The sequence below is a fragment of the Chelonoidis abingdonii genome, chromosome 23, assembly GCF_003597395.2.
Source record: "Chelonoidis abingdonii isolate Lonesome George chromosome 23, CheloAbing_2.0, whole genome shotgun sequence".
Taxonomy (NCBI): Eukaryota; Metazoa; Chordata; order Testudines; family Testudinidae; genus Chelonoidis; species Chelonoidis abingdonii.
The window spans coordinates 16952697-16966945 of NC_133791.1; the positions used below are offsets into that span (position 1 = coordinate 16952697).

Here is a 14249-nt window from a genome sequence, read left to right on the forward strand (position 1 = left end):
GTCTGGAAGGAGGCCCGGGGCCTGGCTTCGTCAGCCCTGTTTAGCCAGTCTGTCCTTGCTGGGGGGCCTGAAACATTTTTTTTTTTAACCAGGGCCCCAACCCGCTCTTGGCAGCCCTGCGTTGGGGAGGGGTCCCACAGCTCCTCCAGGAGCTAAAATGGGGTGATGGGGGGAGGGGGGGAGAGGCGAGGGAGGATTGCCCCAGAATTGTAAACCGCTCCAGAGAAATTCCACCCCAGGCCGTGCTTTGCATAGACTGGTTAAAGCTGGGTTTTCCAGTGACTAAGAGACAAAGGGGTTTCGCTGTAAAAAGTTGAGGACCCACGGGTGCTGACCCTGCAAGGAGAGTGGGTCAGAGCCAAAGTCCCACTGTGCCTTGGGTGCAAGCCCTGTCATTTTGCAGTGTGGACACAGCTCAAACTGCAGACCCGAGACCGAGGGTCTGCGTAGTGCAGTGTGGACGCATTAGCACAGCTGAGAGACCCAGATCCAGCAACTGTAAGCCCAAGCTGCAGTACAGGGCGGATGCTCAAGTGCGGGCTTGGAAGTGAGTCTGGAAGCCCAGGTCACACAGACCCGAGTTGACAATGTCGTTCTCACCCACCCACAAGTACGTAGGCTCCTAGTCACCTGGGCTTAAGGCAGACTCGCAGGAAAAGTAAACATGAAGCTATTTGTAAGGAAGGGTCGGCTATTTTTCCATTCATTGTGGCACCCCCGTCCAGCACCCTTTCATGTTCTGATACGTCTCCTGCCAAGAGAAGATGGCTCCCCTCTAGCCCAATGCGAATAGGCTCCGTTGGATCCTGTGTTTATTAGGCTGAAAGGAAATTGAATCAGTCTCAGCTGGCATCGCCCAGCTCTTAGAGTGTTGCCCTTGGGTTATTTTAGCAATAGTGAGGATGAGGCAGATATGCTGGGCATGTGAAGAGTCCCTATGTGTCAGAATTCACCAGCATAAGCTGGGTCGACGTGTGTCTGCTGCTATAAACCCACCCACAGTATTGACACACAGAGCATTTTGCAGCTGCTGGGTGTCTCACAGGCCTGGTCGCGTGAGGTATTGGGGAGCAGGGAGCGGAGTGGCGATGTGCAGTTCTGAGCCAGCTGCTTGACACATGACCCCACTCATTACATGCCTGAAGGTGCAGGGGGCTGAGATCTGCTCTCCCGCTGGAGTCAGTGACCGAGGAGGCACCTCACGAGAGTGGGCCCCAGCTGAAACAACACGAACCTCCTGCTCCACCCAAGGACCTCCTATAGGATCAGGCCCCTGACACGTAAAGTATCTCCAGAGTTTGCTATAGTGCCTGTCAGCGTGGCATCCCAGTAAGCTTAGATCTGCTTGGTGAGGTCCCTGGTGGCCATCACGCGTTTTCTCTGTTCCCCAGCGGAGGGGGCTCAGCTTGAGATGGTCTGATGCCTTTTGGAGCTTGTTTCGCACCCAGCTGTGCCCAGCGACAGAGAACAATTTGCATCCAGGGCTCTCCTTTAGTCCTGGGCTTTGTGAGCTTTCTTTGTCCAGAGGACTGCAGAGGTCTTGGTGGAACGCAGATTGAGATGCGACCACTGCTGGGAGCTCAGCGCCTACCCTCTGCTGGTCTCCAAGATCAGGACATGGGCTCTGCCCTGGCGATGGAAGCCGACAGGCAGCCAGTGGAGAGACTGAAGGAGAGCGGCGATGAGTTTTGCATCTCACTGAGGAGTGGACTGCTGCTTTCTGCATGTGCTGGGGTTGCCATGTTGCTGGTCCCTTCACACCCAGATACAGCGAGTTGCAGTTCTCCACCTTGGTGGCAAGGAACATAAGGGTCGCGCTGAGCTGATCCTTGTCAGGCAGGAAGCATTGAAGATTCCTAGCAAACACAGAGGCGGAAGGAGGCATTGCCTTGCTATCCAGACTAAATGTTGAACAGAGTAGGTTCCCGAGGCTTATAATAATGCACGCATCCTTAGCTACTGATTTCCATCAGCTGATCTCCAAGCGCTTTACTAAGGAGGGCAGTCTCATTATCCCCATTTTACAGGTGGGAAATCTGAGGCACAGGGTGAGAAAGAGACCTGCCCAAGATCACTCAGCAGGTCAGTGGCAGAGCTGGAAATAAAATCCAGGTTGCCTGAGTCCCAGTCTGGTACTCTTGCCATTAGGCCACACTGCCTCTTAAACAGAGGGCAGATGCCCTCAGTGGAAGGGCAGGACAATGACCTGGCTAGTTCTCCAAGCATTTCCTAATCAGCATCACTTCAGCCTTGCCAAAGCTGAGTTCACACCAGCTGCTCTTCATCCAGGAGTTGATCTCCTGTAAGGACAGGGGCAGGGATTGCATTGGTAGAGAATGAGCTATATGGCAGGGGGACATCAACAGAATGTTGCCAGTCACTAATTCAGCTGGCCCGTCGCTACTTCCAGAGTCCCGTGGGGAGGGACGGCCGGCGCCAGGCACTGCGCCCCCTACTCCCGCTATGTCACAGAGGCAGGCCAGCCGCACACTGTGTTGAAAACAGCAGAGAAGTCTTGACATCGAGAGGTGGCCTCCTCAAACTTGTCAGCATGTACCCACGGACCACCCCAGACTTGCTCCGAGTCCAAAACGACTCCCACCACAATGAACGGCCATGGTCTCATTGCTATCAAAGGGCGCAGGATGGGCCCTGAAAACACACAGTGAAGCCTGCGTGGTCAGTGATCTTGCCCATGGGGCCAGCTCCCGAGTAAAGACAACTTCACTTCGCTCTGGAGTCAGACCAGCTCCCAGGCTGCAACCTCGGCTGGTTCCTTCCTTTGGTATATACGTTTTCCCTTTAATTTCATCCACAGGTGGCTGCAAAGCCAAAGATCCCGGAAGGGGGGAGTGGGGACAGGCTGGATCCTGTTCGCTCACACTGCAGACAGGTGCCAGCAGGCTCTGGCTGGGAAGAGCTCTACAGCAAATGGGTTCCTGGAAAGATTTCCTGCTCTGAGCCCCTTAAAAAATGTGACTTTCACAGGTCTGGGGCTTGTTCCAGCTGTACTGTTGCATTCACATTAGCATGGGGGAGCCACAGAATTCTTTGTACATAGAAATGGGTGAATGCACTGAACCTCCTTTGGGATTTTTCAGAGAATTAGCTCCGGTTTCATCCACAGCCCGTTAACATTCACTTGCCACTCAGATCCTAGCGAGCGCTGGAGCCCTCTTGGGAGCAGCAAATTGTTGAACAAGACAGTGAGGAATGTTCTCAGAGAGGCCCTTTCCGAGGCATCATCAGGGGTATTCAGGCTGATCCTAAAGTCTCGGCTGCAAAAAAACCAAAACAAGAATGTTCCTAACCCAGGTTGAAATAGCAGTGAAGACTTGGCAACTTGGGTTTTAATGTGGGCTGGCAAGTCGAGTTCAACCTGAGGCTGCCTGGTTGGCTTGAACTCGAGCTGCTCACTGGAGTACAAAGCTGTCTTCACTGCTACACCTCTACCTCAATATAATGCAACCTGATATAACACGGTAAAGCAGCGCTCTGGGGAGGGGCAGGGCTGGATCAAAGCAAGTTCGATATAATGCAGTTTCACCTATAACACCGTAAGATTTTTTTGGCTCCCGAGGACAGCATTACATCGAGGTAGAGTGCATTTTCACCCGAGTTAAGACCACACCTTTTTCTGCAGCGGAGACCTAACCTAAGAATTACATTCAGTCGATCAGAACAGAAATAGGGTTCAAAAAAGAACTAGATAGCCCTTGATGGACCTATCCTTCATGAAATTATTAGCCAGGATGGGCAGGAATGGCATCCCTAGCCAGGGCTGGCACTTCCTCTAGGCGACCCTAGGTGGTCGGCTAGGGCGGCAGGATTTGCGGGTCGGCATTTTGCCGCCCTTGGCGGAAATTCGGCAGTTGGGGGGGGGGGGGGTCCCTTCACTCGCTTCTCAGGCCTGGTCTACACTACGCTGTTAAATCGATTTCTGTACTCCTACAAAACGAGAGGAGTAACGCTAAAATCGATATTACTATATCGGATTAGGGTTAGTGTGGACGCAAATCGACGTTATTGGCCTCATTATTTTACAGTAGCTACCCACAGTGCACCACTCCAGAAATCGACGCTAGCCTCGGACCATGGATGCACACCACCGAATTAACGTGCCTAGTGTGGACGCGCACAATCGACTTTATAAAATCGGTTTAAGCTAATTCGAATTTATCCTGTAGTGTAGACGTAGCCTCAGAGGAGGAGCATCTAGGGTGGCAAAAACCCTGGTGCCATTTCTGTCCCTGGCCTCTGTTTGTCAGAAGCTGGGAATGGGCTACAGGAGATGGATCATTTGATGATTGGCCACTGTCGGAAGACAGGATACTGGGCTGGATGGACCTTTGGTCTGACCCAGTATGGCCTTTCTTATGTTCTTAAACATATCCTTAACTTTTTGTCATTGTCTAGAAGAGACTCTGACTCCAGTGGAAGTTGAGGGTCTTCAGCCCCTTGTAAGATCGAAGTGAGTGGGAGTCGCATGGCTAAATTCCCCGAGCTGAAAAGCTCACCCAATGTGTGTGTTTCTGTGGGTGCAGTGGGAAAGCTGTGTGTTTCCTCAGTGTTTCATTCCACGGAGTTTAAACCGCTTGCATTTGTAAGTGATGGGTCGGTCAGGACATGACTGCCACTTAGCAATTTTAACTGGCGCGTGAGAGACCCATTTCGGCTTATGGACTAGATTTGTGAGCCGTTCATTGTGATCAGAGAAGTTAAAGGGATTGCCTGGGTCCTATAACTGGAGGGAATGTTCTCCAGAGTTCAGTTTTGTTGTGATTTGAGAGTTCTGGGGGAAACGGGGGTTGGGTTGATTGGTTAATTTTTGTCAATTGCTTGAAGGACTGAAGAAATGTGAAATAAACATGTTTGTCAACCATCGCTCTGCTCTAAGTTCTTCTTCATACAGTGCACAGTCAACTTGTGGAACTCCTTGCCTGATGAAATTGTGAAGGCTAGAACTAATAACAGGGTTTAAAAGAGAACTGGATAAATTCATGGTGGTTAAGTCCCTTAATGGCTATTAGTCAGGATGGGTAAGGAAGGGTGTCCCTAGCCTCTGTTTGTCAGAGGGTGGAGATGGAAGGCAGGAGAGATCACTTGATTATTACTTGTTAAGTTCACTCCCTCTGGGGCACCTGGCATTGGCCACTGTTGGTAGACAGGATACTGGGCTAGATGGACCTTTAGTCTGACCCGGTACGGCCGTTCTTATGTTGTGCCTTTTTCCCATCCTCACAATCTAAACAGACATGAGACAGTCCCTGTGCTGAAGAACTTTCTTTTAAGTGTTTGTACAGCACCTGGCACAATGACTGTCCTATAATATTAAAATGTGCAATCACTTACAGCTAGCTGACATTCCAGTGTTAATCCTTTTCTAGACAGAAGTCTCTAATTGTGAAAAACTGGTTGGGTCTCTCTTTAATCTTCCCCCGTCCTAAGGGTCTTTTGGGGGTCTCCAGCAATTCATGTAATCTTTGCCTTCTCTAGTACATACAAAATGTCTACGAGTTGTTCCAAAAAGACAGCTGGCATTTGTCTAAGATTTCAGCCTTTCAGCCTCATGGCTTGTTATCAGTGGGCCTGGCTGGAGGGGGGGCCGTGATCCAGTTCACGTGCATACCATTAAAAGGCCTGGATATTAAGGATTAGGTTGGTTAGTGTTTTCTAAGAGCTCTTACAGCTAGTTTCTGTCTATGAAATCCCTAGTTTTAGCCAGGGATCTGAGAGCTCTTGCAAAGGTGGGGGAAAATGACTCTCTTCATTGTACAGATGAGGAAACTGAGGCACAGAGGGCCAGATTTTAACGGTACTTAGGTGCCTAATACTCTCTGAAATCAGTGGGATTTAGGTACACAGATACCTTTTAAAAATCTGGCCCCAAGGGTTTAAGTGACTTCTTAAACCCTTGCTCCTAGCCCCTTGCTCCAGCCATTGGGGTAGGCTGCTCCCATCACGCACACAATGGAAGGTCTGATCTTTTCTTATCCGGGGGGGGGGGGCAGCAAGAGTGGAGGGTTCATTTTAACTCCAGAGAAAGACATCCTGCTTAGCCAGATCTGTGTGCAGCAAGGGAAGTGAAGGGAGGCACCATGCTGGCGTGGCCAGGCGTGGATTGTGATACGTGGACTGGGCAGTATTTTCATACTCGGATGCCTAAAACCGAGCAGCTAAATCCATGTTTTTGCGCTTGAGTGGCCTGATCTTTGGTGGTGAGAAGCAACTGCTTATCTATTGACTTTAATGTAAGCTCAGGCGTGCTCAGCACCTCTTCAGGTGCCACTTCCGTAGGTGCCTTCGTATGGATTTCAGTGCTTAGTTGTAGGCACCTCCCACCTCTGCTGATGGGAGCTGTGGGTGCTCTGCCTCTCTGAAAATCAGGTTACTATATATGGAAATGCTGCCAGGATGCATGTCTGCAGTGATCACTGAGCCACCTTTTCCTCTTGCCAAAGGTCAGGGGTCAGCCCTGCTGGGTAGGGGGCAATGAGGCATCTCCAATTCTTTTCTCCACCGCCCTCGGACTGATTCCCTTCCCCTTCTCCGTTGCAGAGCGGCTCCCGCAGGCGCTGTGTCGTTCAGCGTGAAGCACACGGCTGGGGTTCAAGTTGAAGTTATTACTGATGATCAATCGCAGGTGGCCCCCGCCAATGGAGGGAAGCAGTGGCCTCTTGACCACAGGACGATCCTGAAACTCAGCATGAACAAAGCCAGTACAGAGGCCAATGACAACAAGGTAAAGAAAGGCCCAGCGAGCGTCCTTGCATCCTGGGCACTCGCTTGGCTTGAGACAGGAGCAGGGATGAGATATTGTATGGGGCACTTGCTGGTCTTGCCATGGGCAAACCAGGATCAATGGGAAATAGATCTTCATGGGCAGGTACGGGTTGGTGTTAATTCTCACTCCTTGGTGTGGTGGCCATAGCAAAGTCCATCATATCCTCTCCCGACGACAGAGGCGAGGCAGTAGATGGACCTGTGTGGGCAAGGAGAAGCAGCAGGAGAGTAGATATCCCGGGAGGATTCTGGGTTTGAAGGTGCCCTGAGAACATCCGTCCTAAACTGAACAGAGCGTGGCTGGGTGTAGTCTCCACTGAACTGATGCTATCCGGTAAGGACATTTGTGTAAAGTGGCCTCTTCTCTCATGTCCTCAGCCAGACTTGGAAGCTCTAATGTCACAGGAGAATGCTCCATGTTTCTGATTGGGGGCGGCTTCCTTTTAACTTTGCCACGACGGTCGCCATTCTATCATGTTGCATCTTTGATTGAGGTGCAGAGAGAGATGATTTGATGTGCACATGTAGCTTAGGTGGTAGGAGGTCAAATGCAGACTTGGGAGGCTCCTGGTCTGAGTTTGGGATGAAGAATGCAATGTAAAGGCACAGGAAGAAAGGTTCATAGCACTGGACAGGAGCAAGCACCCTCCTGTCTGTGTGTGCCCATCATTGTGATCTAACTGCCAAGGCTCTGGTGCCATAGGTAACCACGTGTGTGTCGCCTGGCACAATGTCTTGCTGTACGAGGATGGCCCCAAAGCCAACAGGGTAATACCACTCTGTTTCTTGCTCAAGGATCCGTCTGAGGACGTCCGACCGTAATGCTCCATTCGCTGTACTTTTCACTCAGGTCACTCAGTGGCCAGGCCTGGTGGTGCAGAAACCAGCAGGAAAAACTGCCAGAGCTGAGCATTCCCGAGACACTGTCAAGCTTGTTGGCGTCCTAGGAAGCTGGCAAGGCATGGATGGCTGCAGTCTTGTTAGGAGTTGGTGCTGTTCTCATGTTTAAAATGTTTCACTCGCCCAACGAGGAAGCTGTTAAAATACCTTGTGACCGAGGGAGATGGTTGTAAACCAGGACCGGTAAAGAGCAGTTTGCTGACAACTCCTAGGCTGAAACTTGTTTTTTTGGGCTGTTCATAAGCAACTTGCAAATGAGGGAGTGAACGGACTCAGCTAATCAAATCAATTCATTGCATGGGACCCTCCGTCCAACTCTGTAAGCTGGGGAGCAAACTTGGGGAGTTCGGGCTGGACTGTGAAATCGACGCACGATCTGGCAGTTCGGCTCATGAAACGAAAACGCTTTTCGTGGTAAAATCCTTCTGCTGTGGTTCTGTCTCCTTTGAGAGTGGGATTTTCAAAAGTGCTGCCCGACCTCCACTCCCATCGAACTCGGTGATAAAACTCCCATTGATTGCAACAGGAGCGGAGTTTGGCTAACGCTGAGCTCCGTAAGCAGGAGGTATTTCCCAGTGGGCCCTGCAAGTTAACAAACAGAATATAGCAGCAAACCCACTTCTATGCTCACCCTTCCACCATAGCCTCCTGCTGTGTGAAGTCGGTGCTGTTTGCTGGGAGAAGATGTTCTACCCAAAGTCCTTCCTCTGCCTGCTCCCTTCTCCTTCCATCCGTTTCTTAATTCTATAGCAATCGGCCCCTGTCTCTCCCTCTTCAGGAACAGGACAAGCTGAGACCTGGCTTAATGCAAACCCCTTCTATCTCCCTGTTGGTCTCTGTCTCCCTGGAACCCTTCCAGACTTTGGATCCATCTTCCCCACAAGCAGGCTAAGTCCTGAAACTGAGCAGATCACTGGCCTTTGCAGGGGTATCTCCTGATTCACACAGAGGTCAGGAAGCTCCCCTTTTGCCTCCTCCAACGTCCCATTCCTCATGCACACAGACTTCACACTACGTGGCCGCTTGGCTTCTCTCAGCAAGGAGGAGCTCTGTTGCAGGGAGCATTGGGTTTCCTTCCATGTCGCCCTGCATCCCGGGTAATGGAGAGCGCCTTCAGGCCTAATCGCTTAAACCTTCTCTCTCAACATGAGTCTCTCATTTGGCAACGAGACACTAACTGCAGCTGCTGCCACATACCAGCCAAGCTGCTGGATCCGAGTGAGCTGGCTCTCTTCTCGAGGGGCTGGGCTACATGCCAGATTGCTGAAGTCTCATGACCAAGTCTGGCATCTGATCCAGGGCAAGGCAGAACACTGGGCTAGGGACTGGATTTCTTAGCTCCGGAGATGGACTTCCAGTCATGTTTGGTTCAGAAGTGAATATGGGTTTGATGGGGTGACTAGACCCCGGTTGAGTGCATGGCCCTGTTCCTGCTTAGGAGCATCCCGCCCGGAAAAGCAGGGGCACTGCAGGTCAGGACTGCAGTGTTTGTCCTTGTCTTAGTGAGTGCTGAGACAGAGAGAGTGGAATTTGCTGCTTCGCCTTTCTGCTGAGCACTGTAGCATATGCCCAGTAGAGGGACCTTCCCAGCAGGCAGAGAGACAGAGTAGCCAGCACTACATCCTACCTCTAGGGCAGCTCTGGCGTGGGGGGCGTGCCATGGGAGATGAGTGGTTGCCGCCAGCATGTTCCTATGTACTGGCCACTCCCTAAGAGCACAAAGGCCCATAACAGGCTGCGGCACCGTTCAGAGCAGCCTTCCGAACTTCTCTGGCCTGCACCGGACATTGAACCAGCTGCTCCAAGATTGGGGAAAACTCAAACAGCTACATCCCCACTCCCATGGCTGGGCTGTGCGTTGGTACCATGCTGCTTCTCCCCAGTTTGTGCCCCAAAACAGATAAACATAATTCAGACACATGGTGCCTTTGGGGGTGGGGGGGGAATCCGACCCATAGACCTTCCCTGGGCAAAACCTCCATAGAGGCCAATGGACTGAGTAAAGGCTGCAGAATGCAGCTGTAAATGCATTGAACCCAAGCCAGTGCAGCGTGTTACCTTCCAGAAGAGAGCTCTGTTGGCCGATTCACATTAGACAGCCGCAGAGCCGGGTGTGCTGGCGGGATGCGAAGGCTCGGGTTGCTGGGACATCCCAGGCCTGAGAGAAGCATCCAGTGGAGTGGGAGAAGGATCCCAAAGGGCGAGGTAGGGCTGGAGTGGGAAGGGGTGGGGGAATCAAAGGTGAGGATGAGCCACTTGAACTTGACACAGAGGGAGAGAGGAAGCCAGTGGCGAGCTTCTGGGAGGGCAGTGACGTGGTGGCAGCTAACAGTCGCAGCAGCAATTTGGATGGATGAGAAGGGAGCAAAGTTGACCAGAGAGGAGCAGGGGCAGGAGTCACGGCAGGGACAGAACCAAGCCACAGGCAGGGATTGGAGCGCTAGCACTGCGGCAGAAAGCTGCACTGGGAGAGTGGCACCGAGGATCAGGCCCTGGATCGCTCTCCGGCTACCAGGTGTAAATTGCCAGGCCCTGGCCTGCCCACCCTTCTCCCTCACTAACCTGCGTTGTGCATTTCCAGGTAACGGTGAACTATTACGGCGAGAATGGAGGGCCTCCCATAGACCAAGCTGGTGTCTTCCTGACAGGCGTTGGTAAGTGCAAGCGCTTTCGGGGCAGACTAAAGCCTATAATCTTGCATCACTTAGGTTTTACGTTGCAAATTAATAGCGCTTTTCTGAGCTACTTAAGGGAATCAGCTCAGACCTGGGAACTTTGGAGTGAAATGAATTGCTGGTCCTGCTTCTGGCAAGCACGAGGGCAAAGCCCAAGCAAATCCAGCAGTGCTGTGCGTGTAGGCAAAGCGATGGCCGATGCTTCACCTGCCAGGAGTTACCATGCTGCTCTGGACACATGCAAGAGTGACGGGGCTTCTGGCCTCTTTAGGCTACCGGTCTTAGCAAAACGGTGCCGGTTTTCCTTTGGGTCCAGTGGCTGCGCTGAGGAGGAAGAGGGTGGCCTTGGAGCCAGGAGCCAGTAGTCCTATTCCCACCTCTGCCACTCGGTCATCTTCCAGCACGCGGCTTGTGACAGCACAAGCACTGAATTAGTGGCTGAGTAAGCGATGTAGCCAAGCATCCGGAGACATCAAGCCCATCCACCTGTCGTGAAGATTACGAGCGCAGTCCATAACCAGAGAGCACGCGGTTTGTTCTTGAGTCCCACAAGCACCGGTGCCGGCTTCCTCTTTTCCCCATGGGTGCTCAACCCTTGCTCAGCCTCGGGCCCCGCCCCCGGTCCACCCCCATCCCACCTCTTCCTGCCTCTGCTCCACCCCCTCCCCCAAGTGCGCCCTGGCCCTGCTCCACCCCCTCCCCCCAGCACCTCCTGCATACTGCGGACCAGCTGATTGTGGCGGGTGGGAGGGGCTGGAAGGGGAGGGGAGGAGTTGATCAGCGGGGCCACCAGGGGCAGGAGGTGCTGGGGGGGAGGAAGGGATGCCGGTTTCCGGGGGGTGCTAATTTTTGGGCTGGAGCACCCACGGAGTTGGCACCTATGCCCACAGAGGTAGCACAGGGCGATTAGGAAGCCCCAATGGTAAGCCCAACGTAGCCTGTCCTAATGAAGAAGGATGTTTCTGCTCATAGGGTTGGCCTCAGGGCCATGCAAGAGCTGCTTCAGGGAGACTAGGGGATGCAGATCTGAGTTGTCAGTCTGTCTAGGATCAACGGCACATATCTTAACGTATTGTCACATTGCCTCTTGCCGCTGTTCCTTAGGCTTCGTCTAAACTGCACAGCTTTTAGTGACATGGCCGTGTCAACACAGCTGTATCAACACGGCCATGTCGCTAAAAGTCGGGCAGTGTAGCCACTGTTTGTCGGCACTTTTGCTGACAAAATACTTCCATCCCCAACAAGCGGCGTTCGCGTTGTCAACAGGAGAGCGCTTCTTCTGACAGCGCGCCGTTCACACAGACACTTGTAGCAAAACATTTGTCTTTCGGGGTGGGGGTGGGCGATTAACACCTCCGAAAGACACCAGTTTTGTCCTTCAATTGCCAGAGTAGACAAAGCCTTAGAAAGTTTGTGGCTGAGGTACTGTCTGAGAGGCACAACAATTTCAGAAACGGGGCATCTTGATTTTAGCTGGCAGTTTTGATGCATCTTTGAGATGAAATTGGGAAGTCAGCTGTCTTGCTAGTCTGCTGCATGCAGTAATGAGGCCAGGGCCCACTGGGAATTTTGCTCTGACCCACTGCTGTGTCGCTGCCTAGTACCTGCCTTCCCGGTCAAAGAAGCATCTGAGATGGAGAATTCTTAGCAACAGAGGCACTTATGTGGGTGCAATTCTCCCCCACCCCTCTGCTGTGTCTGAGAAATACACCAAGGCTCACGCAACCCACAGCTGTGGAGACCATTACCGCTGGGGTTGGGCTTAGCAAGGGCAGGAAGAGACTTCAAACGCTAGCCCATGTAAACCCGTTTTTATCTTCGTCAGAAGCTGGATCTGACATCCGGGTTTGTCTCTACATTGATACATAGTCATGCTGAGAGCGGTCTGGACATTGGGAAGCCCTGAAGTACTGAGCTAATGCTTTGCTACCTGTCTGATATTAACTGGAGACAGGTTAAACCTGCCGCATTTCAGTCACATTTCCAAAATCCCAAAGTGCAGTGGGATTGCTGGGGACTTTGCTCACCTTGGTATATTGGGGTAATGCTGACAGACCCCAGTCATCAGTGGGCAGAATCGAACCTGGGACCGCTGGAGCTAAATGCATGAGTCTCTACTGCATGAGCTAAAACCCGCATGGTTCCTAGCTAAGGCTGTAGCAGACTCATTAATCTCCAGATGGTCTCAGCGCCATTAGGTGGGATAAAGCACCACACCCAGGTGCTGTAGGGGTTACATAGCTAAGAGAGATGGATCTGGGTCCAGGATTGGATCATAGACTCATAGAACCAAAGGGTTAGAAGGGATTTCAAGAGTCATCTAGTCTAACCCCCTGCCAAGATGCAGGATTTGTTGTGCCTAAACTATCCAAGACAGGTGGCTGTCCAGCCTCTTTTTGAAAACCTCCAGTGAAGGAGCTTCCATGGAGGCATCTGTTCCATTGTCTTGCTGTTCTTACAGTTAGGAAGGGTTTTGTGAGATTTAATTTAAATGTGCTGGGCTGTAGTTTGAATCCATCACCGCTTGTCCTGCCCCCTGTGGCAAGAGAGAACAATTTTTCTCCAGCCTTTTTAGGGCAGCCTTTCGAGTATTTGAAAACCGCTGTCATGGCCCCGTTAATCTCCTCTTTTCCAAACTAACCGTATCCAGTTCCTTCAGCCTTTCCTCGTACGGCTTGAATTCCAGCCCTTTGATCATCTTTGTTCCTCGTTTCTGGATCCTTTCCAGTTTCTCTACATCCTTTCTATACAGCGGTGACCAAAATGAGACCCCATCCTCCAGCTGAGGCCTAACCAGCGCCGAGTAGAGCGGTACTATCACCTCCCGTGACTTGCATGCTATGCCTCTGTCAATGCAACCTAAAATTGCATCTACTTCCTTTGCAACAGGATCGCAGCGGTGAGGTTGTGATCCACCACAACTCCCAGCTCTTTCTCAGCAGTGCTGCTCCCAAGCCAGTTATTCCCCATTATTTATTTGTCATTTTTCTCTCCCTCTCTCTCTCTCTCATGCATGCACGGTTTAAGGATGTTTCGGTAGTTAAACACAAATTACCAGAACAAATTACCTAGGGAGGCTATGGACTCTCTGTCCCTGGGGGTTTGTAAGAACAGGTTAGACAAACCCCCATTGGGGATGGTCTACAGACCATACTTAGGGTATGTCCAGGCTATCCGCCGGATCAGCGGGTAGTGATCGATTTATCGGGGATTGATATATCGCTTCTTGTCTAGATGCGATATACTGATCCCCGAACGTGCTCGCTTTGGCTCCGGAACTCCACCAGGGCGCGAGGCGGTAGTGGAGTCGACGGGGGAGCCGCGACCATTGATCCCACACCGTGAGGACGGGAAGTAAGTCAAAATAAGATACGTTGACTTCAGCTATGGTATTCCCATAGCTGAAGTCGACATATATCTTACATTGACACTCCCCCACCCAGTGTAAACCAGGCCCTAGTTCTGGTTCGGGGCAGGGGAGTGAACTAGATCTGTCCATTTTCCTTTCCAGTCCTATGTCTCAGTGATTCTGTGTTCTGATCTGGGGTTATACTCTGGACTCATCGGTAATCCTAACACAACTGGGAAGTGAGAATCCTGTGCTGCAATATTGTTATGAAAACGTACGAGCCCAGGCACACTATCTACTCTCTTGGCTTCTTCCCTGATGATGGAAAAGATAAACAGTACTGGGGCTTTTTCTTTTTTTGAGAGCAAGTATTCTGTGCGAGCCTGTCAAGGTTCCTTCCCCACTCTGGACTTTAGAGTACAGATATGAGGACCTGCATGTGAACCCCTTAACTGAATTACCAGCTTAGATCTGGTTTTGCTGCCACCACTCCCAAATACTAGCTCCCTTCCCTGGATAGTCTTGAGAGACTTCTTCACCGA

At 51.6% G+C, this 14249-nt stretch overlaps 1 protein-coding gene across 1 annotated transcript in view; it reads left to right on the forward strand.

Moving 5' to 3' along the window:
* The window catches only part of LOC116828975 (protein-arginine deiminase type-2-like), a 90502-nt gene that overhangs the window by 17772 nt on the left and 58481 nt on the right, over positions 1-14249 (forward strand). The window contains exons 2-3 of the mRNA XM_075060404.1: positions 6559-6742; positions 10265-10337. Of these exons, the coding sequence (XP_074916505.1) occupies positions 6559-6742; positions 10265-10337 (257 nt within the window). The remainder of the gene's footprint in view (positions 1-6558; positions 6743-10264; positions 10338-14249) is intronic.